Source organism: Aspergillus udagawae, assembly GCF_001078395.1.
Source record: "Aspergillus udagawae IFM 46973 DNA, scaffold_4, whole genome shotgun sequence".
Taxonomy (NCBI): Eukaryota; Fungi; Ascomycota; class Eurotiomycetes; order Eurotiales; family Aspergillaceae; genus Aspergillus; species Aspergillus udagawae.
Genome location: NW_025091267.1, coordinates 329184 through 350837, shown reverse-complemented (window position 1 = coordinate 350837; position 21654 = coordinate 329184). Strand labels below are relative to the sequence as shown.

Here is a 21654-nt window from a genome sequence, read left to right as displayed (position 1 = left end):
TCCGTATAAGCCAATCATAACTGATGTGCCGCTGCCGCCTCACAGGTAAACGACCGTCAATTGGACAGCATAAATATCTGCTCGGCGTGTCTCTGCCCTATTGAGGAACAGTCTCGGTTATTACTGATACCAACACTACGCCTTATGCTAAGTACAAGCGTACAAGGAACTAGGTCAACTCAACAATGGCTGTGTATATGGTGCGATCGGGATTGATAACACATTCACTTCTCATAGAACATTGCTCATGACTCAAATTAGGATCATAATGGATGAGTCAACCCATATATGAACCGTTTCCATGTTGACCAGTTGGCATACTGACCAGAGTTGGCAGCTGGCGCTGTGGCTAGGTTTACTGTTTACGCTGGAGATGCTCAACATCAAGCATCATGGTAAACATGAATGCTAACGATGACACACTCTTGACACATGCAATGAATAAACATATGCCCTCATAAATTCACCGACCTCAATTGGGCTGGAATTGTGTGTGCAAACGTTCCCGGGTCCGAAAATGATTCCTGGGGGACACATTTTCCCATACAAAGTGGGCCAGTCAACCAAGTTCTCAATCAGAGTAACACAGAAGCACAACTTTGAAGGAAAATCCAAAGGTAGACGGTGGAATCTAATACTTGCTATGAATTCTCGTCAATTCTGAGATTGGGAGAGTAGGTAGTGTTGTTCGAAACAAGGAAGAGACGCGCCTGCCTCTCTTGATACATATACTTCAAAATGCTTCCTCGCGATTGCTCGAGCAGCAGGATGCGAGAAACCTACGCCTCTTCGTCGGTGTCAACCTAGGGAAGCTGTTATTGCTTTGGTTATCTATTATCCTCACGTTGACCTACACTTCGAACGTGTTCGAAAATGAAGTCGTCTGTTTTCTCCCTTCTACCCTTGCTCTTGACCACAACAGCCCTAGCTTATCCTGCCTCAAGTAACAGCAGTATCGCGTCTCCTAGACTGCCACTTGACTTCTACAAGCGTCAGTGTGACTGCTATGTTGTGTCCGGATCAGAAACGGTGTACTTTGAGAACTACGCCTTCTGGGACTTCCGAAAGATCCCTTTGCCTCGTTACGATAGCAATGGCAGCAAAGACCGCGCCAACAGGAGAAGGTATATCTTCAATGGAATTGACAACGACGAAGGCGATAACGAGGAAGAGAACGTCGATAATGAAGAGAACGTTGACGATGAAGGGAACGTTGACGATGAAGGGAACGTTGACGATGAAGAGAACACTGACGATGGTATGAAAGCAGTCGGCAAAGAATTTGACTTCGGTACTCTCCTCTTCTCACAGACTGCATTCGCAAGGGACTGGAAACCCCAGAAGTGGCACCGCAAAAGCAACAAATATGGACCTGTCCCTATCATTAACTCACCAGAAAATATATTCTTCGCGAGCAACACCCTATATACAAATGATTCCGAGTCAACCCACCTCGTGCTGCGAACGACACGGTTCCCTAACCACACGGCGACAGCTGAACTCGAACATCACCTTCGCAACATCTTCCACTGCTCCCTACGAGTCCGAATGCGTGTCATGACAGTCAGCTCTGTGAACAGAGAGCCAATGCTGTATGGCCGCCCAGTGCCGAAAGGAAACACTACAAAATTAATGGCAGCCGGAGGTGCCTGTGCGGGTATCTTCACCTATCGTTCATCGACCTGCGAGTCCGACATCGAGATCCTGACTTCAGATCCACCCAATATCGTTCGCTACGCTAATCAGCCCGACTACGACCCCACAACGGATGCCATGATTCCGGGGGCGGCCTCAGTCGGCACACTTTCCCAGCCATGGACGAACCCAACCACGCACCGCGTCGACTGGCTGCACAATATCACTAAATGGTACGCCGATGGTGAGATCAAAGCCTCCAATACCTATCATGTCCCAGATCAACCGAGCATGATGGCAATCAATCTCTGGAGTAATGGGGGTGAGTGGACAGGCGACATGCCCGTGGGACAGAGCGTGTATATAGGAATTGAGTGGATCGAGGTGGCCTACAACACGTCAACAAAGGTTAACGGCGCGCCGAGCGATACTGTACCCTTTCCGAGCCACAAACATAGGCCTTTTGCGCGGTCCGCAGCGGTAGGACCTGAAGCAGACCATGAGAGATTGGCAGAGGAAGTTGAGTTCATCCAAGGGAAGGAGGGGGCGAGGCAATGCTTGAGGCCATGCTTCTTAGACAATGTTCGCGGTCAGTGATGACCCTACCAATTACAATAGTCTTAATTCTTATGTAACATTCCTAATGTCTCTCGTCAGCCCTAAGACCCGCGGCGCCCTATACAAATCTACATTCGCGTAGGTGACTGCGTGTCTTAAAAACTCAAAGATTTCTGCCTGTCTACGTGAAACAGGAAGAATGCTTGACAATTGGTAAATTCATTTTCATACAGAACTATCCTGTACAGCAAACACAAACAAGTGGCCGCTGAGACGCTGAAGAACAAGCTCTCAGAAACCATAATGCATGCTCAAGTCAGGAGCCGAAGCTTCGACCGACGGGGTATCAGAAGCCGAAAAAGCACACATGCGCCATACCCCAAGAATCCTAAACGCCATGCTGGTATCTCCAAATCATACAGTACAGGCCATTCCATCGTTCCATCATCCTGTCCCAAGCGCCCCGAAACATGCAACGAATATTGGAGGGAGGCGGCCCGGCCGGTCCATGCCGGTCCGTAATCATACATCATGCACTGGAGTGCTTCTTCTCGTTTCTTCTTGCTCCCCCCAAAACGACAACGCCGAAACCCAAAGCAAAACGAAACACAAATACTCATACAGAAAGAAAAGAAAAGAAAAAAAGAAAAATTTTTGCTGCTTAGAGCAGCGGTTCTCCACCCCCACTTGTGGGATCGAAATCACCGTCCAGCCCTCCGTTCATCAGCTCGGCCACTATCTTACGGCGCAGGACGACAATGTCCTTAGCACCGTAAGATAGTGGTTCGAGACCGATGGCCACCGCCTTCGCGGTCGACAGGAGGAAGACGCCGCAGTCGCTCCCGTTATCCTGTTGAGGGGAGATGGACGGAAGTACTGTCCACTCCTGCTCAACATAACGGGAGGCGAGCTCGGCCCGGAGCCAGCCCTGCACCAACCCCACGTGGCGCCGGGAGAGAGAACCAAGGGAATCGAAATGCTCGATGGTTCTCTCTCCCGGCCTGACGACGATCAGTGTCCAATGGGCACTGTTGTGCACGGGGATGAACACAGTATCGACGTTCAGTAAAGCCTCTCCCCCGATTTTGGCCCGTGTTGCCCAGCGACGTACCGACTGGTAGCCTTTGTCGCGCAGATTTGAGAAGAAGAACGTGTTGAACGCGTGGAATAGGGGCTTGTCATGGCGCCCGGCGTTTCCGTGAGAACGACGCAAGTAGTCGACGATCAGAGCAAGATATGCGTTTATGATTTCGTCGTTCAGCCATGCCATTGGAGTGTAGCAGGTGGCAAGATCCCTCTTGGTCAGAGGATCACCAGACAGGGTAGTGGCGATCTGGCGATTGTTTGGCATGGACTTGATCTCCGAAATCTTCATTTCCCATTTTGGAGGGAGAGGTCGTACAGCAGGGCCTTCTGGTTTGACTCGGGTAGGCTTTTGCTTCGCTTTTTGTTCTTCTTCGATCTTTCTCCATTCAGCGGCGTAAATAGACTCTGTGCGACCTGGTGGAAGTGGCTTCTGAACTGGATAAAAAAGCCTAACGGCGGAAACAGGTCGCCCAAATGGAAACTCCGTACGAAGCCAGTCATCACGCCTCGTTCGAAGTTCGTCGTCACGCGCAGCAAGTTCCACCTTCTTGGCAGCTTCGGTAGCTGGGGGCACATTCTCTTTGTCTTCAACAATTTGTTGTTCTGTCCGTTGGGCAACACGGTCAATTTTAGGGGAGGGTGGGGTGAGATGAGGGGCAAGCTCCGTTAGGAGGGCTGGAGGTGTAGGGGCAGGAGTTTCGGTCAGAGGCTCTTGAAACCGGACGCGCTTCAGTTTTGACTTTGGTTCAACAGGAGCGCGAGGCTGAATAAGTGTAGAGCGTCTGGATTCAATATGATTGATGCTCAATGCCTTGGCAGACGGTTGCAAAGGCCGAACTGCATCATGTTCGGTTGTTTCAAGTGCATGAGCCAGAGCGCGCTCACGGCGAGTGCTTCTCCAACGACTGGGTCGGGTGCTCGCGAGCAGGCGTCGTTTGAGCCGCGGACTGAGCGACTCAACCCGGGCTCGCTTCTCCTTTCCACGTTTCTCTTGTTCCTTGAGCGAAACGGTACGAGGTCCCGATGTTCCGATACGCTTTCGAGGTTGTCGCGGGGTTCCAGTGGGCTTCCTTAATACGGAAGGACGGCGAACGTTCTCCATTGATTCGGTCTGAGAAGTAGCGCCAGCTGGATAGAGTGGAATATCGAGGGACAGTTCTGGAAATGGATAGTGTTCGACGGTAGGATATCCTCTTTCCTTCCGCCATTGATGACTCTTGAGTTGCTGTCTTTGCTGCTCTGAAAAGTTACGGAGGTTCGCTCGAGTCGGGGAAGTTGACACAGTAGTAGCGGTTCGACGAGATGAACCGGCGCTTGGTTTGAAGAGGCGTGTGACAGTTGACCAAGCATAACTGAAAGCCTTTCTGACTACCCGGCCCACAGCACTATTACGTGCGTTGTACAATGTCTCCTGCCACGACCAAGGAGTCTGCTGGCCATCTTGGTGTTCCGGAGAAGCGAAGGCCGAACCCTGAAACGCGGTTGAAGTGGGAAGAGGTGTGACTTGAAGTGAGTCGTTACAACCTTTACGGACATTAGCAATTGGATCGAAGTGAAACTCCTCAGGCCAACTGCCCGGAATACGCATGCGACCAAGGGGGAAGCTATCATGCCACTGAGGAATGACACCGCGGACTTCAAAAGGACGGATGGGACCATCAATGGGCTTGGGGCGTCCAATAGTTTTGGGACCATGGGGGCACGAAGAGGGAGAAACGCAAGAATGAGCGGGGAAATTACCTCCGGAAGGTTGCGTGGTAGCCTCTGCTATATTCGCCTGACTTTCAGAGGTGAAGCCTCGAACTCTGAATTCGGAAATGAGAGTTTCTACCGCTTTGTGCTTGGGAGAAGAGGTAACGGAGGAGTTGGCGTTTCCAGTATGAATAGACATTTTGCCTTCACTATTGTCCGTAGCTGTAGGTGCAGAATCGGCCTTGCCGCAGGCTTCTCCAGTTTGCGAGCCGGTAGCCATAGCCGGGGCGGTTCCGTCAGGCAGGACAGGAGACGAGCGAGAACCCCTTTGGTCCACACGACGGTATTTGGCGGAAGGGGTAACAGGGATGTTGTCGTCGTCGAAGAGGACTTCCTGAGTGGGTTTAATCGTAGCGCCTTCGTCAATAGATCTCTTACGGGGGAGAGACGAAAATCCAGACAGTAGAGACGCAGAGCGGTCGGACTTAGGAGCTTGACCTTGAGACGACATGTTAACATTTTGAAAGTTGGTCCATGCAAGACCACGATTAGCGACGGAAGGGACCCACTGGTCAAAAGACTGGTACCATTTATAACTCTGTTATTCCAAAAGGGATGTTTTGTGTGATTGAGACCGACGAAGGTAGAACCGTTTCGGGCCGCAAAAGATGTTTGTTTGGTTTTGTTGACGGATGGCTTTGCGACTGCGATCGGATTGGACTTCATGCGATTTGCAGCTCTAGACTTCGGCGAGAATGCAAAGCGAGGTCTGACGAAGGGGGAGCCGAACATAGGACCCCAGGGATACGGGTCATCAATTGTAGCAACATAGCGGGGTACTGGATTGGCAAAAGAGGGCCCGAGGCGAGAGTAAGTCTGAAGATGATTCTGCGGAGGAATGGAGCCAACAGGGTGAGCGCCGGTCTCTGGCTGCTGAGCAGGAGAGGACTTGATAGAACTCGTGTCCATAGGATCGAGTAAGGTGTTATCGATTTCTGACTGCGCGTGATCAGTAGGGAGCATACGCGCGTCTCTCGCGGTCTCGTCGACCTTCTCTAGCTGCTGTGTCGCGAAGACACCAGCCATTTTGGCTTCGGAAGTGAGATCTGATTGTAAGTTGATATGGCTGTCTGGAGGTAAAACTGTGGATAAAGAAGCTGGTGAGGAACGCTTAGAAATAAGATATGCTGCAATGAAGATGAGAGAGAGGATGAAGAGAGAGAAAAGGAAGGGAAGGTCTGTGAAGAGGTGGGTTGAGTCAAAACATAGAGGTGTCCATTCACTGACCATGCGCACCTCCCAGTGTTTTGTTAACAGCTCAAAGTGTTGCCATGGCGAAGAACACATCAGTGTGCGACTTTACAGGAAGCATCAATCGAAGCAAATCTGCGGCAAGCACTGAGTATGATCTCTCACTAGGAACCAGCACAGGAAAGGGATTGATAAGGAACTCAGATTTATCGCCGATGCGGAAGCTCTCACGAAGCTCTGTCGCGGCGCGAAGAGTCACATGATGCGCTCTACGTCAGGAAAAGCGCTAGGCCGAAAGTGGAAAGGTCAAATCCCGTAGATCAGGTACAAGTAATAAATCTTGAAACTCCTACGAGTAGTCGATCATAGCTTGATACTGGATATACATAGACCGGATGTCAATCACTAACTGCGAATCGGGCACAGTTCATGACCTTGACCAAGTATTGCATCTACACGGGGGGTTATTCTACAAATCACTTACGGAGTACACTTTGCTTAAACCAGCCGAGAAGTAGATGGCAAAGGAAAGTGAAAGACGATGAGGGTGGGAAGGAACAGAAGTGATATGAAATTGAGGGACAAGATATTTATGTAGATGGCCATGCTCTCGTGATTTCTACAGCCCAAGGCCTACTCTGTCGAAGACTATAGGCGCACCTTCTATCGTTACCCAAGCGATACCTAACATAGGGCAAGTCGTAAGCAAAATCATCGTTGCAGCTATTTAACGGCATCACTCACCTGAGTATACAACCAGTTTGGTCACCACTTCTACATCATATCGGACACGAGGTTTCTTCACTTGCGAAAAGACCTCCGTAAGGTCGGGTTCCTTTTCCTCTTCGTAAGCAGGAAAGGGTTCGGTTGAAGTATCTCGGTCCGTGGCTGTTATGATGCCAGGGCTGTGGCGTGAGATGCCAGTACCCATCATATGTTCATACTCGTCCAATTTGGACTGCTTTCGTGCCGATTTGGACGGCTGCGTCCCAGACATGGAGACATTCGCAGTGTCGCCGTCGTCTTCGGCAAATGAGTAATTGTGAGCGGCATTTGACAAACTCTCGCGCCTGCGCTTCTCGCGATATGCGAGAGTCTCGTAGGCATCCGCCTCGGATTGAGGACCAATGGATATGGCTCGGCGGCGCGGATGGCGGATATTGGTGAAAATCGACGGAATCTCCGCAAACGACGGAAGGACTTCATGGTCCTTCAGGTGAGCCGGGACGGTTTTGTACTGCCTGTCTAATTGTCAATCAATCTATCCTTCACTCGTCGAAGTGGTGGATGGAGACTTACGAAGCTCTGGTAAAGAATCTCCGAGGAAGCAGGAGACCCAACTTCTCCAGCGCTCGAAAGATTGGAGGTAGGGTACGTAGGAGAAGAGGTTTCATGACCTCTCTCCAAGTGAGAATCAATAGGACGCCCAGGACAAAGCGCAGTACTGTCTTTACCAGGCCCAAATCTTTGTACCGGAACGGTATAGTAGCTGGGGAAGGCTCGGACCAAGCGATGCTAGACTTCGCGAAATGCCAGCAACCCAGTTGCACTCCAATTATTACCCCGGCAAAGGCCACACTGTCGTCGAAACACGGACAGTCGTCTGCTGGTTCCGGGTGAATGCGCACGAGGATGATTATCACCAGGACCACCAGCGTGATTTGTTTCCCTGACGCTGAAAAGACGTAGTCATCCAGAAGAGGCCCGTATAAATTTTGCACGAACGTTATCAAAGCTCCGAGCAAGCAACCGATAATGACATCGAGAAACCCATGCATTCCACAGTAAAGGCGGCCTAGCACAATGGAGCAGACGTAGAGATATGTCATGCATTGAAAGATCAAATTAATGTGGTTGCTCAGAGTCGAATCGGGCGAATTGAGCAGGGTGAGCACGTAGATGGCGACAGAGACGGCATTTGTCGAATGCGTCGAAGGGAACCCATACTCTAGCGCGGCTGAACCAGACATAGTAATGCGCTGGAGCGGTGGTGATAACGGGCGGGGAAGACATAGCAAGTCCTTGATGAATCCGCTAAAGAAGACCCCAGAGGCCAATACCTGCACAAATCTGAGCGGCGCAAGTTGTTAGCTGACATGGTTCCATTTCGAGCGATGAGTTGCTCTCGTTCTCGACGGCTCAAAGAGCATCCATCCCTCTCGCGAGCACCTACCCACGGCCTAAATTCGTATAACCGCTCCAAAACAACATCGGCAAAAAGATCATGAAAAAGGTATGCGTTCCCAGGTTGGCGGTGAATGCGAAATACGAATCGAGGGTCGGGGTACGAATCTTCTCTTGAAACCAAGCCAGATAGGGTGTCTCATAGCGCACCAGAGGAAGGAGTTTCTGTCGAGGTACATAACGCCATTGCGGGAGTCGATTCCGGTCTATTCAGCGATAGAGGAAAGGAGACCAGGTAAGCGAAGACTCGAAACAAGTAGTGTACTTCATTCCGAAAGGGAAATGTCACACACGTACAGTGATCTAGGCTCCGGAGCCCGGCATCTGGCTTGCCATTTGCGCCCTTAACCATACTGAAGGCGGCCGATTCGAACAAGTGGTGTAATTGCAGATTTCCCCATAGAGTGCCAGCCAGGTACGACGTCTCAACACATGCGCGAAATTGATGATATTGACATCGCAATGGCGGATGAAGAAAAGATGACCGAGCGATATGTCCGCTTGCACCTGAATTTTATGCTTTTTCAGGGGACTTGGCCATTCGGGGCTGACAAAATACGTAGCAGATCAACGAGGGCGGGCCCACGATAATTTGTCCCGCGGCATAAGAGACTCTGGCACTTAGCAGTCCAAGCGTCGCGATAACGATTGTGCGTTGGCCGCTTAGTCAGGAGCACGTGAGGAGTGATCCGAATACGAATGAATAGCAGCAAGACAATCTATCTGCTCATTGGTACAATAATGCCTTTTTTTCTGCACTAGGGAGAATATTAGAAGACAAGTTGGTCGTCATCTTAAAGGTAGTCTAGTGATGGCTACTTGGAGAAAGGTGGCCAATGGCAACGTCAAGCGCAGATATATATTCTGGAGTAGGCACCTTTGGACTCGGCCAGTCTTGACTCTTTGAGGCCCATCTATTAGATCCAGCGTGGACAGTCAAATCGTCCGAGCTGAATCATCTGCACACATGGGCAGACTAGCGCAAATCGTCCATTGGTCTGACTCTTCATGCTCATGTCTGAGATTCAGGTTCTCAACGGCTGGAATCACATGCAAGGAATGTTGCTTGCGCGCAACTCTAAATTCCTTATTCGCTACAGACAAGTCTAGATCACCCTCAGTGCAGGAAGCAGGAAAGTCGCTCATTCAAATACTGGATATTGGGACTGGAGGTCTTCATATCCGAGGTAGCAAAGTCTGTTGTGGTATCTCTCTGTTTGGACGATTAAGTCGGCATGTATTCATGACGAATGTGAGCGAGAAAGCCTGGCAGGCGCCTGATACAAACGAACATTAGCCGAGGGTATAGAGAGGCACCTCTCTAGGATTATAGGGAGTTACGTAGTAGTATGTGCTGGGGTCCAATTCCAGTACTGACAAACCACAAGCCAGGGTAAGCTTTCCGATCGGGGCGGCTCATGGTCCGAACCTCCAGCTCAGCCTGGCCCAACGACAACACAACGAAATATGGACCAGATCAACAGGCGGATCTCGTTGTGTATCACTGGTGCTCTAAAAATAAGCTGGGAACTGAGAGCGTGCACGAATGGGGATTCTGGAACTAAGGAGTATGGTGCTAGGCTTGAGTGGCAGCGGAGCTTCGTGCGTCATCCCAGCCACGCGTGGTTGCCATGGCAGCCCTCCAGCCCGTAAACACCGCATTTTGAAGGCTGCAGTTTCATGTCATCTGCACTGGTTGTTGGAGCAGCAGCCATGCTCTACTCAATTGGGAGAAACGGATTTTACGAAGTGGCATCCCTTTCATCCTTCAATTGTTCCATATTTCAACCGCACCTTATCCTCTACACATTCATCGAGAGCATCAATTTACCATCTGTTTGTTCGAACCGCACGGCACCATCGGTTACCTGCGAGTCACCTGCGACTGGAAAGCCGATAAATCCGTTTCGCTTCTGATACGTCAGCTGGACCGTTACAGCAGCACCTCTTACTTCAGACAGATTTCTCCCTTTCTGGGTCCGCTGGGTACCTCGTGCCAAATTTATTCTCCTAGATTCATGGGCATGTCAGGACACATGTATGAAGATAGTGGCTACGCAGCCTCTCGACGTCGTTCCCTTGCAACTCCACCACCCTCCATGACTCCAAGACACAATCGGACCCGTAGTCAAAGTGTGAGGGTGAGTAATGGAACCGTCAGCACAAATACCAGCGTCTCAAGTGGAAGGATGTCGGAAGCCACAAACATCACTCAGCCGCCAGCGTATTCAAAAAAGTTTGTAGTGGTGGGAGACGGTGGTTGCGGTAAGACATGTCTTCTCATCAGTTATTCACAAGGGTATTTCCCAGAGGTAAGTGTTTTATCTTTGATTGTCGGATTTGATGAGACTCATCTCTCACTGCTTTAACTTCTGCCTTTCAGAAATATGTTCCTACCGTGTTCGAGAATTATATCACGCAAACCACCCACCGAGCTTCTGGAAAGACAGTCGAACTGGCTCTCTGGGATACTGCTGGACAGGAAGAGTACGACAGACTGCGGCCACTCTCATATCCCGAAACAGATCTTTTGTTCGTCTGCTTTGCCATCGACTGTCCTGCATCGCTAGAGAATGTCATGGACAAGGTATTTTACCCCGCTCTCGTCTTTCTGCAACATCTAACTAACATGAACAGTGGTATCCCGAAGTACTGCACTTCTGTCCCACCACACCTATAATACTTGTCGGTTTGAAGTCGGACCTGCGCACGAAAAGGACTTGCATTGAACTCCTGAAAACTCAAGGATTGACTCCCGTCACACCGGAACAAGGCGAGGCAGTTGCCAGGAGAATGAATGCTTCCTATATCGAATGCAGTAGCAAGGAAATGCGCGGTGTTGATGAAGTTTTTGCAATGGCAGTCGATACCGTCGTGTCTGCCGAAGAGCAAGACTGGATAGGCACCAGCCAGAGTAACGGTACCAGCAGCAAATTCGGAGGAAGCGGCGGTGGCCCCAGGACCGGTACTAAGAAGGTTAAGAAGCGAACTTGCAAGATTTTGTAAATCTTGTGCTTCTTCTCTCCACTGGCTTGACTTTTCCTTGTTTCACAGTTTTCCTTCAGCCGATCTCGGGGCCTGGTTGCCTCGACGCCGCGACGGACCTGATAACTTTTTTTTTTGTACGCGACATGCTACCCCGAGCCGGATAATAGTTGGAAAAGAAATATTCGGCTTCTGGCAGGTGTTGCGGCCTGTCGTTCCTTACTTCGGACATGCTGGTCAAGGTGGCTTTCTGATTTATGTTCTCTTCTTGCTATACCAGTTTGGTTTTGATGATTGTTACCATGAACCCAACGATTACCCTTTTTTCGTCCTCGCTTCCATTTGCGCGATTGACTCTATTTAACATTTGATGTCTGTCATGAACTAGCCTGAGGCCATTCTTCTGCATGCATGGCATGGGTGTTTACCGGCGCAAGCAACGACCCCATGTACCTGAAAGGATAAACTATCAAAAACTGATGATTCTAAGCACGTGTCTGTTAATTTTTGTAGCAAAATCCGACGTAGTAGTGGTATCAAACAGTGGAATATCCAACCCAGTAATATAAGTACATAACTCGTAAAAGAAGTAGAACGATCATCATATGCAAGACACCGTGTGCTTATATCGCTAGTGACTGGTCGATGCTCCCTCGGTGAAACTCTGATCATGGCCTTCCCTTCCTTCCTCTCCATCACGTTGCCCTTCACCTGGCCTCGTCCCGTTCTGCTCACTCTCTTCAGAGCGGCCCATGAAGTTCTCAAACTGTGACCAGAGAGCTTCGACGGAACTGAACTCATTGCCAACCTGCATATTATGTTATTAACGGGGGCTGGTCACTCATTGGTTCCGTTGTTACTTACTGCAATGATACTTTCCAGGTTGCGGTTTAGGCGGTTGATGTTTTGGAGTACTTGCTCCATACCCTGTTGTGGTTCCATCAGCGTTGTAATGAATAGAATGACTCCAATCCATTAAAGGAAATCAATAAAATAGGAGATCTGAAAAGTGCGTAATGCAGTCATTTCTGTCTCTCATCCAGCACTGGATTGCTTACCACTGCGATTTCCCGCACCAGTTCCGCTCGCTGCTGCTCAAAGACTGTTGGAGTTGATCTCCTCGGTGTTGTTGACATTTTCCGCGCCGTCCAATTGTACTGAGTCCAATGATCTTCAATAAAAATTACTCTGCCTAGTATCCGCCGTAAGGGATTGATCGCAAAATCTTATATGTTATGTATATTGTGAAATTGTCTGATTTGTTTTCGGACGCGTTGATTTGTTGCCATTTTGCGCTTTGTGGCTGATGCGGGGCAGAAGGTGGCAGTATCTGATTGGGCTTTGACCGCCTGTCGCTTGTTTGGATGTCATGGTTCGAGATGGTGGTGGTTATGTGCGAAAAAGAGATTGAACTGGGAAATGTTGTATAAAGGGCTTTTTTTTTTTTTTTCTTTTTTCTTTTTCTTTTTTTTTTTTGGCCCCTCTGCAGCAACGTGATTGCTACAGTACCCAGAGGGAAACTCAGGTCATAGTCTGGACTCTGGACCGAAGGCCCAAGCAGCTTCTCTCCAGAGCCACCAAACACATCCTCCATGACTTGAACGTTTGAAGCAATGGCTTCACTTTGAGAAACCTCATTGACATAGATGACGGCCCTTGCATAGTGACACGGCATGCCAATCTCTCTACGAAGTAGTTGTTAACTTCCAGTGGGGAGGTCCGGCAGTTACAGCAGTAAAAACGTCATAGCTCACTGGGCTCTGAAGCTCTGAAGCCTAAGATCGAAGTGGCCATGGCAAGAGCCAGATTATTCAAATTGGCCGTCTCAGGAGAGAGTTCACTACTACAGTACGAACGATTTCAGAAACCTTTGTGCAAGGACAACATAACGATCCCCAGTTCCTAGGAAGACGAAAAGCATGCTGCGTGTTGACCACAAATAAAAGTATTAGAGAGGAAGAGCTCGTCAGAGGAAATCATAGTGTGTGAGATGAAATTTGAAGGATGCCCATATGAGAAGATTTAACTGATGATATCAGAGAATCATAATTCAATCTTCTAGCGTTTTTATACACAGCATGACCCATGTCGTAATAAGGATGCCTTGATCCCTTACAAGGGGCACCTGTGGTAGTACTCTGATATAACTTAAGGTCAGATAATATAACTTCGTATGAACTGCTGCTTCGACCCTTCGCTCTAGCTTGCATCTTGAATGGCTAGAATATGAGTGAGCAAATACTCTAAATGGAAGCTTTGGAGCCACTCACGACATTGAGTTGCGGGCCGAGCTGCCGAAGTCTTTAAGTAATGATTAACTACTGTATTGGCTTCTTTATATTCCCTACTTAGTTAGGTCCCTACTTGTAAGCACACATATCATATTAGTCCATACACTAAACCCAAGGAGGATTACAACTATCCTGACTCGGATGGGTAATGTGGGGTTGGGGATTTGGGGTGCATCGTGGGTCTAACAGTTAAGTCACTAGATGCAATCGAGCGTGTCTATGTATGCACATATAGGAGCACAGACTCAAGCATCGTTCCTGATTGGAAAATCCTTACTACTGCAGGTGTAGTTAACCAAAGAAGACAGATCATGTGGGGTATTTGCGAGCTAGGATCATGTATCAGGCTGATTCTTTCCAGGTTTGACACGGAGTATATCCCTGCTTCTACACTGGGACAAGATTTCGTGAATACTAGCATGCACAGCGTCCCTTGAATTCCTTGATTTTGGAGAGTGACTCCTGTTTTTGTACCACATCTAAATGGTTAGCAGGAGACGATCGACCTAAAATTAACGAACTTATAGCTGTGGTACTTACAACGGACAGTAGACAGTAGGACGTAGGCGGAAGGGCTACTTCCGAGTGAGGCTTAATGCATCATCGTCTGTGAAGGCAAAGAAAGACTCAGAGATGCTCCTTCATTGAGTTTGTAGAGGGGAAAGATGATATGGAACAGAACACAGGATGAGGAGTGAGCAGCCTAGAAGTGAGTTACTTGATTACAGGTCAGACTAGTCGTATAATGGAACAGGCAACGAATGTAATATTCTTTGAACTATAGCTCCAACTATCGAGTAATCTTGCTCTTATTGCACTAGGATCGCTTGATAGGTAGCGTCACAAGCTTGTAGGAACAATGCATCTGCGTCATGATTGCCGTCTTTCTCTCATAGTGGCCTCTCAATTCTTTGGTCTATGGGGACATGAAGGACGTCAGTAAAAAGAGCTGCGATGGGCAATCTCATGGATTCAGGTAAAAGCCCTTACTTTGAGGGACGAGTATCTTGGCATTGATAGCATGCACCGCACGGTTGAGTTCCACAGTCCCAGCAAGTAGTAAATGGGCCAGAGCACCCGAATCCACAGCAGTTGTAAGGAATGTCGCCTTGATCAGTGCCATGAGACAGAGCTTCTTGGTTCCTGGCATCAATCTTAGAAGCAGAAAGAGCAGTTATAGAGGGCAGGACTAAAAGTCCTGTTAAAGCAAGACTTAGGAGTTTCCAGGATCCCTTCATTGCTGTGAGAGTTAAAATTCAGTAAGAGGGTGAACAAAGAAGTGGTACCTTGTGGGAGATTAGCTGGTGATACACACACCTATTATATGAAACAGTACAGTTAGGCACAGCTTTCATTTCATAAAATGGGCATTTGTGAAATTTCATATGCTTCTGGACAGGGACTCAGATGTTCTAGATACGGAAGCTGGCGCCATGCGATGGATAGATTGCTGATAGGTTATAAGTGATTACCAAGTACAGAGAATAAATGTGCTACCTGAGGTACCTAGTTGATAGTTAGCTAAATTATATCGGCTGCTCGGCCCGGAACTTAATATTACATCAGTACAAGCCTTTAGGAAGCTAATATGAGTCATGACTGTGCATAGCACCATCAGTAACTCCCAAGCTTTTAGTGTATGTCGTCTTTCCTAGGAGCTGACTGGTGACTGCTACTACTAAAGTAGGATTTTAGAAGCGCTCGGCTATGCCATTAGCTTGTGAACTTATATTATTCGGTCAGTTCTGCGCTGAGTTGTGTGACATTTGAGGATAGCTGGGATACCTCTTTCTCAAGAGGAATCTGTGTTGTTTACAGCCTAACCTTGGACAGGGAAGGGCAAGATCAGAGATCTTAGTCTCTATGACTACGCCAAACATATTGACCTTTGACCTGCCCTTACCCGCAATAGATCATGTCTTGTAGAGCGGCATATCATATTCTACGTCTTTTGCGCGGCTTTTTGAGTCGTTTCCTATTCGGTCATTATCAGTGAAAAGTCGGAGTTACAATCCAGACAACAATGCTTCTATTCAGTGTGATTGGCGGCATGGCCATCTGAAATCTTCTTAAGGGGTGGGCCTGATGGAAAAGTGCAGAAAATATGACATCGATAATGATGTTGATGCTTGCATTTTATGCACTAATTTCTACTAAACCATGCTGTCTCACCTGCTATGATCTGTCTCCTCAAATGAAAGCTCACTGTCTTGTCTGCACTCGTTCCTGAAAGCTGACCTATACTGCCTGAGACTGAAAATCATTTACTCGGTGGCCGTATATATTCTTGTTTAGCTCACATCATCCTTTACAATTCTCTGGTCCAGTGACTATCAGCAGTCAGATTAAAAAATTGCTCTGAGAATGAAGTAAATGAAGTTAAATGGACACTATATATACTTTCACTCGATGACTTAAGTTGAAGCTTAATTTTAATCTTATGATGCAGCTTACCAGCAGCGCCAAAGTCCATTCAACAGCTTCGATGTAAAATTGGGATCAACGTGGCACAAGAAACATGATCTAATACTACCTCGAGTACAACAAATCAAATATCAGATATCATGGAACCCCGAGACAAGTTAACGGTCAGGACGAAACAGCCAGGATCTCTTCGGCACTTCGTCCAAGAGTCTCTGTATCTCTTGTTTCCTATAGAACTGGCCCTCCTCCTTTAGCCTCGACCTGCCACTTCCTACCCCCATCCATTGGCTGCTCTATGAAAATGATTGTCCGGAAGGTGGTCGGCCACAACGATGACATAAGGACTCAGCTGTGCGGTGCCAGCACCAGCAATCTCAGAAGTCGGCTTGGCCTCGATGTTGAGGAAGTGCACTTCGAAAGGGATGTGCTTGGTCTCAGGAGCTCCACGAGGCCACTCTGTGGAATGTGCAACAATCCCTGGCAGTTAGCATCGTGTGGAACGGACCGAAGAACGGTGGTCTTGGATCTGCATGAGACAGGCTGCAAAACACATGGGCGTCCCGGGGCCAGATACTGAGGACCTGAAGAAGCTGGACAAGCCGTTTTCAGATGACATTCTGAAAATCGAGATTTTTTGTCCTCAACATTAAAATTTAAGTGTGGGGGATGTGCCTGGCTTGTTCTACGGTAATTATGACTTAAAAACAGATTGGTGCTTGTGCTTAGCTTCCTGTGCTCCTATTGCCGTGGGATGAAAAACCTCGGAATTCTCCATCGGGATCCATCCGTTAAATTCGAACCGGTCCCCATCAGCAAATGTATTGCCGTACCCCAGTCGAAAAGGGGCTCTGACGATCTGACAGGACCAATTTCATAACTGAGAGGAAGACTTACAAATCCAATGAGCGTGTAGCCGAGATTGTATCTCAATTGACGAGCGTCAGCATCTCTAAGCAGGCGTCATGAAACAGGACCCTATCCTTGTTACACTCCAGGAAGTTAATCTCTGGATCTCTAGGGTTCTGGAGGCGCGGGTAAAAGAAGCAGCCGGGCTTGAGATCAACATGTTCTGCCTAAATCATAGATGAGAAAGCACGGTTCTGCGTATAGCGTTCATCCAAAGTGCGAGTTTAAGAAGGACATACGAGGGGAGACACTATATGCAAGTCTACCGAGTCTTTCTCAGTGAAAAGATGGGCATCTGGGAGTTAGTGCGCCACCAGGCGAACGCCACGCAGCCAGTGAGTCCCAGCATGTCAGTAACTGCTCTTAAGATGAGTGAAATTCAACACCTTGATGTCCTACAAACGGGTATCCGGTGCATCGTATCCCAAGAACACTTTGCAGAACTTCGAACGACTTTGCTGATTTCATGTTAGCTTTTTGTTCCAAAGCTTAAGCCGATTATTGGTTTCCGGTGCTGATGTACTTGCTCACGGTCCCGCCCACAACTGCAGTGATCGTCGTATGTCTCATGCTCATCAAATTGGTCTTTGTCGAGAAACGGTAGAGAGGACTGCTTGAGAAGCCTCTTGTACGTCGGAGGACCGCCGCAAATATTGCCAAAGAAATGGATTTGTTCTTCGTCCATTACTTCTCACTGCCGTTTCTCGAGTCTTGATCTATCAACCAAGTGTTAAATGACCGAGAACAGAGGGGGGAGGGTGGGGGCAGGGAGGATATGATTGGAAACTTGAAGCACTGGGACAAGCTTCTCAAGAATCATCCAGGCCGGTTCTACTGATATGCTCGAAATATAAGTCGTACTTTCATGTGGCAAAACTGCAGCAGTTTTCCCGAGAACACAACCCATGCCATTCGGGATAGCCTCACGACTTCCCAAAGAGACACAACGCAAAGCTGCAGCGACTTTACCTGGCAGCGCCTAGTGCCATTTACGCTGAGGCTTATGTGCCCTGCCCTGTATAGGTCGGCAATAGAATGTCGATACCAGTCAATATGAGCCTCGATAATCAATCGCACTACGGTGACAAAGTATCTATTACGGAGTAGTGTAACCAAGCGAAGAAAAGTATGGACGATGTCATATCAATAGTAACAAAGTAGGATTTGATATCATTCCTCTGAGCCGCGGACAAGGACGGCAGGCAGGTACTATGATTCAGAAGAATTCATACAGAGGAATGATAGCGCCTGGTCTACGATGTAGTCAGTGGCTGTTGGTTATATTACCTGCATTTTGCCAAGACAGAGAGAGGTCGTTCATGTGCGTCATATGTCCCATTGGATCAAGGTATGGAGAAGAATGAAGGGGCGCAGAGGGGAACGAACGCTTCAGAGTTTTTTTTCAAGTGGACGACAAGTCGCAGTGTCTCAGTCTGGAGAGATTGGATGCGTCGAGACTCTCTTGGGTTCTCTGATGAGGTCATCGTCGTTCTCGACTCTTAGCGCTGGGAATGAATCCCGAATCCGTAATGGCCAGGTTTGTAGATGAAACAGGTCGCTTTCGACCTTCGAAGTTATTGCATTGGAGGTTACAAGACACAACACTCAACAAAAGGTTCCCGTTTTACTTTCTGGGATTGGACCAAGGATCCAGAAAGGATAGCTACCTTAATATTCGGTCTCAAAGTTGAGATTGCCAATCAGCTCGGAAAGACCCGCTGATCAACCACAGGACGGTCATGGCTCAAGGAGTTCGTGTCGGTGTGGAGTTGTATGGAGAGGGACCCAGAACAGGGACATCTATCTACCTCGAACAAAGTTAGAGAGGTAGTGTCTGAGGAATGTCTGATTGATAATCACCAAAACCTTCCGAAACAGACGAACCATCCGGCTGCCTCATCCTCCATCCTCTCACACGATCATCAATCCTTATTTGCTCGTGCGAAGCCACATCAGCAGCGTACGCCATTTTCCTCCACAAGCGCCCACTTGGGGTCCTGCTGCGGCAAGCCACAGTGTAAAATTGCTGGGCGATCGTTGCCAGTACGAGACACAGACCCCCACCGGATCATCATACGCCGTGCTAGTACTGCTGCTGAGCAATAGTATCCTGGCGCCCTTGGTGCGGTGGGAGATCTGTGTGTCGGGTTAAGGTCATTCGCAACAGAAGGAAAAATTCTAAACCCCGCAAATTTGGGATTATCGGCTGCATGTCCATCCTTTTCAGTCACGGGAGCGTGTGGCTGTTAATCTTTAAAAATGTTTATTCCTCACGCGGGTGTTTATAATCTTGGAATACCCTCGGATCCCTTTTGATCTTTCTTTGCTTCTTTGGAAACAGAATTCATAAGCGATTGTCCATCATCATCGCTTATTCTCGGGGAACAAATGTCTTTACCTCACCTGACAGCATCTCTTAGCATACTTTTATTACTGTCGGTCCGCTTCTATTGACTCACCAGTGCACTGGGACACCACACAAGCAAATTCACAATCAACAACAACAGCACTTGAAAATGCGCGACATGCCATCCAAGTTCATCGAGATCCTCGATCCCTCAGACAACCTGCGCATCTCCGATTCGGACGTCCGCCTGGAAGATGTCCTAGCCGATCACGAGGCCATCGTCACTCGGCCTCGGTCCGCCACGAAGACCAGCGACCGATCAGACCGGGATAACTCCTCGTCGCCGTCGCAGCGTTGGAAGAGACTGAGCACTATCCTAATCACGCCGCGACGACATTCCACATCATGATCGCCATACTACGGTCCCAGAACTTGGTTCTGGGATATTTCAGTTATCTTGCGACGATTTAGACAGACACAAGGGACCAACCAACTCTACTACCTGGACGCGGATATCTGATACCTCTTCGATACGTTATTCTGGATTACCGAGATAGTTGACTGGTTCAACACTATGACTCTTCTTGTTGGCTGGGACTTGGTTGGAATCCCATGTTACGATAATGACGTTACGAAAATGAGCCCTTCTATACCCTGTGCATTTTGCTATACACCTTTTTCCCTTCCTGTTCAATAAGAGTCAGCTGGGCTAAGACACGCAATCATTCTCCATCATGTACTACTACATTATGTCTTCTTGGATCATACTGCGCCACGGCACCCAACCGAATTCGACGGATATCCAACATTGCCACTGCTGGCGTGGCCTGTTCAGCATGATTGCAAATCATCCCAAGTGCGTCGACATACCTAGCTCGTGGATACATACATTGGCGGATATAACGGGAAACATTGCGTACTCGGTGGAGTTCAGAGGTGTATATGTCGATCCTGATCATCGGGTGCCGATCAGATATGCCGTTGATCCGGATGTACAAGCGAACCAAGCAAACTATTTTTAGACTGATTACAAAATAGATCAAATATTCTGCTTGAATGACAGGAATAAAGTAGCCTTACTAGTCTACCTCCTCTTCAAAGGGTAAATATTATCTTGATTTGCACTCCAGCGCCTATGACGTCATGGGCGTAGACTCAGCCCTGGTGTGCCTTGGCGCCTAAACATGTACCTTTGTCATCTATGATTGTGACGATGAACATATCAGTAAGAAATGATATACTTTGAAGATGAAGATTGATTCTCAGCTAGCAATTGGGGATTGATGCTAGGCTAAGGATCTCTGCAGAATTCCTAGCTCAAGCAATGCCTCAGCCCATCCACTGCCACATCCAGCTCATGCAGGCGCGAAGCTGTTCTTCCGCCAGCACGATATCAGTCTCCTTGCCCTGACGTGGTCGTTCGAGTAACTCCTCAAGAGGAAGAACGAGAGGAACACCAGAAATAGACTCAGAGCTGATTTCAATAGTCTGTGCAGCGTACGCCTGCAGAGGAGCCTCAGCCTGTGGTGGTAGCTGACGTTGATTTATCGGCGTGCGGTCTTGCTGCCCCCATTTCTCCATAATCAACGTTCGTCTCGGGCGATGTATGCCAAGTACGAGGACGATCCGGACTTCGCCTTGTGAGTTGCGCAGCCACCATCTTGCCTCTTCGCGGAGCCGGGGAAGTGACGCGGCGACGCCTGCTTCGATCACCAGGGTGGGCCAGGCCTCGCGGTCTCTCTGGATCCGGGCCTTGGGGAAGAGACATCCATCCGGCTGTTTGCCCTTTGATTTTGCGCAGAGAAGCCGGGTGGTGGTTCCACCCGATGCGAATTCTGAGGTAGGGTCCATTCCCATGCGGACGCAGAGGAGATCGATCTGGCGGGTGATGTTGGACGTCATGACATCGTGCCCGTAAGTGAGGATTTTGAGGATGCCGGTAGTGTTCTCGAACATGAATCGGTATGAGATGCCGTTCAAGGGACGTTCTTCGCTGTCCAGGTCGAGGCGGGCATTTTTGGTCAGTCCGAGAACGAGGATGAACTGGTTTCCATCTTCTTTCTTGTTCAGGGAGTCGTGGACTCGCTCTGCTGTTTGCTGAAGCCTTTTCATGTTCGTGAATTGGACGAGGATATGATCTTCTGGCAAATTCGCCGTCAGTTCTTGACTAGCCATGCTCCTGTGTTGTTAGCATAAGTTGCATTCTGACACATCCTGTCCAGTCTTACTATTTTCAAGGATTTTGGGTTATGTAAAGATCCAGCACTCTGAAATAGCCAAAAGTCACACACCGAC

The 21654-nt window shown here is 48.5% G+C and overlaps 7 protein-coding genes across 7 annotated transcripts; 3 read left to right on the top strand and 4 right to left on the bottom strand.

The window, feature by feature from the left end:
- Positions 1-873: 873 nt before the first annotated feature.
- Positions 874-2232, top strand: Aud_005486 (glycoside hydrolase family 16 protein; the record flags this gene model as incomplete). The annotated part of the gene is made up of 1 exon (XM_043290415.1): positions 874-2232. One exon carries the CDS (start codon positions 874-876, stop codon positions 2230-2232), a length of 1359 nt encoding a protein of 452 aa, XP_043146350.1.
- Positions 2233-2854: 622 nt separating this feature from the next.
- On the bottom strand, positions 2855-6057 carry Aud_005485 (SUMO protease ULP1; the record flags this gene model as incomplete). The annotated part of the gene is made up of 2 exons (XM_043290414.1): positions 2855-5551; positions 5611-6057. 2 exons carry the CDS (start codon positions 6055-6057, stop codon positions 2855-2857), a joined length of 3144 nt encoding a protein of 1047 aa, XP_043146349.1.
- A 784-nt stretch (positions 6058-6841) lies between these two features.
- On the bottom strand, positions 6842-8758 carry Aud_005484 (PAP2 domain protein; the record flags this gene model as incomplete). The annotated part of the gene is made up of 5 exons (XM_043290413.1): positions 6842-6906; positions 6967-7463; positions 7522-8292; positions 8396-8612; positions 8704-8758. 5 exons carry the CDS (start codon positions 8756-8758, stop codon positions 6842-6844), a joined length of 1605 nt encoding a protein of 534 aa, XP_043146348.1.
- A 1666-nt stretch (positions 8759-10424) lies between these two features.
- On the top strand, positions 10425-11412 carry Aud_005483 (Rho4-like protein; the record flags this gene model as incomplete). The annotated part of the gene is made up of 3 exons (XM_043290412.1): positions 10425-10718; positions 10790-10993; positions 11044-11412. The coding sequence occupies 3 exons, from the start codon at positions 10425-10427 to the stop codon at positions 11410-11412; spliced, it is 867 nt and encodes a 288-aa protein (XP_043146347.1).
- Positions 11413-12022: 610 nt separating this feature from the next.
- Positions 12023-12527, bottom strand: Aud_005482 (DASH complex subunit DAD1; the record flags this gene model as incomplete). The annotated part of the gene is made up of 3 exons (XM_043290411.1): positions 12023-12199; positions 12256-12318; positions 12450-12527. The coding sequence occupies 3 exons, from the start codon at positions 12525-12527 to the stop codon at positions 12023-12025; spliced, it is 318 nt and encodes a 105-aa protein (XP_043146346.1).
- A 7001-nt stretch (positions 12528-19528) lies between these two features.
- Positions 19529-19768, top strand: Aud_005481 (uncharacterized protein; the record flags this gene model as incomplete). The annotated part of the gene is made up of 1 exon (XM_043290410.1): positions 19529-19768. The coding sequence occupies one exon, from the start codon at positions 19529-19531 to the stop codon at positions 19766-19768; it is 240 nt and encodes a 79-aa protein (XP_043146345.1).
- A 920-nt stretch (positions 19769-20688) lies between these two features.
- Positions 20689-21534, bottom strand: Aud_005480 (uncharacterized protein; the record flags this gene model as incomplete). The annotated part of the gene is made up of 1 exon (XM_043290409.1): positions 20689-21534. One exon carries the CDS (start codon positions 21532-21534, stop codon positions 20689-20691), a length of 846 nt encoding a protein of 281 aa, XP_043146344.1.
- Positions 21535-21654: the final 120 nt, after the last annotated feature.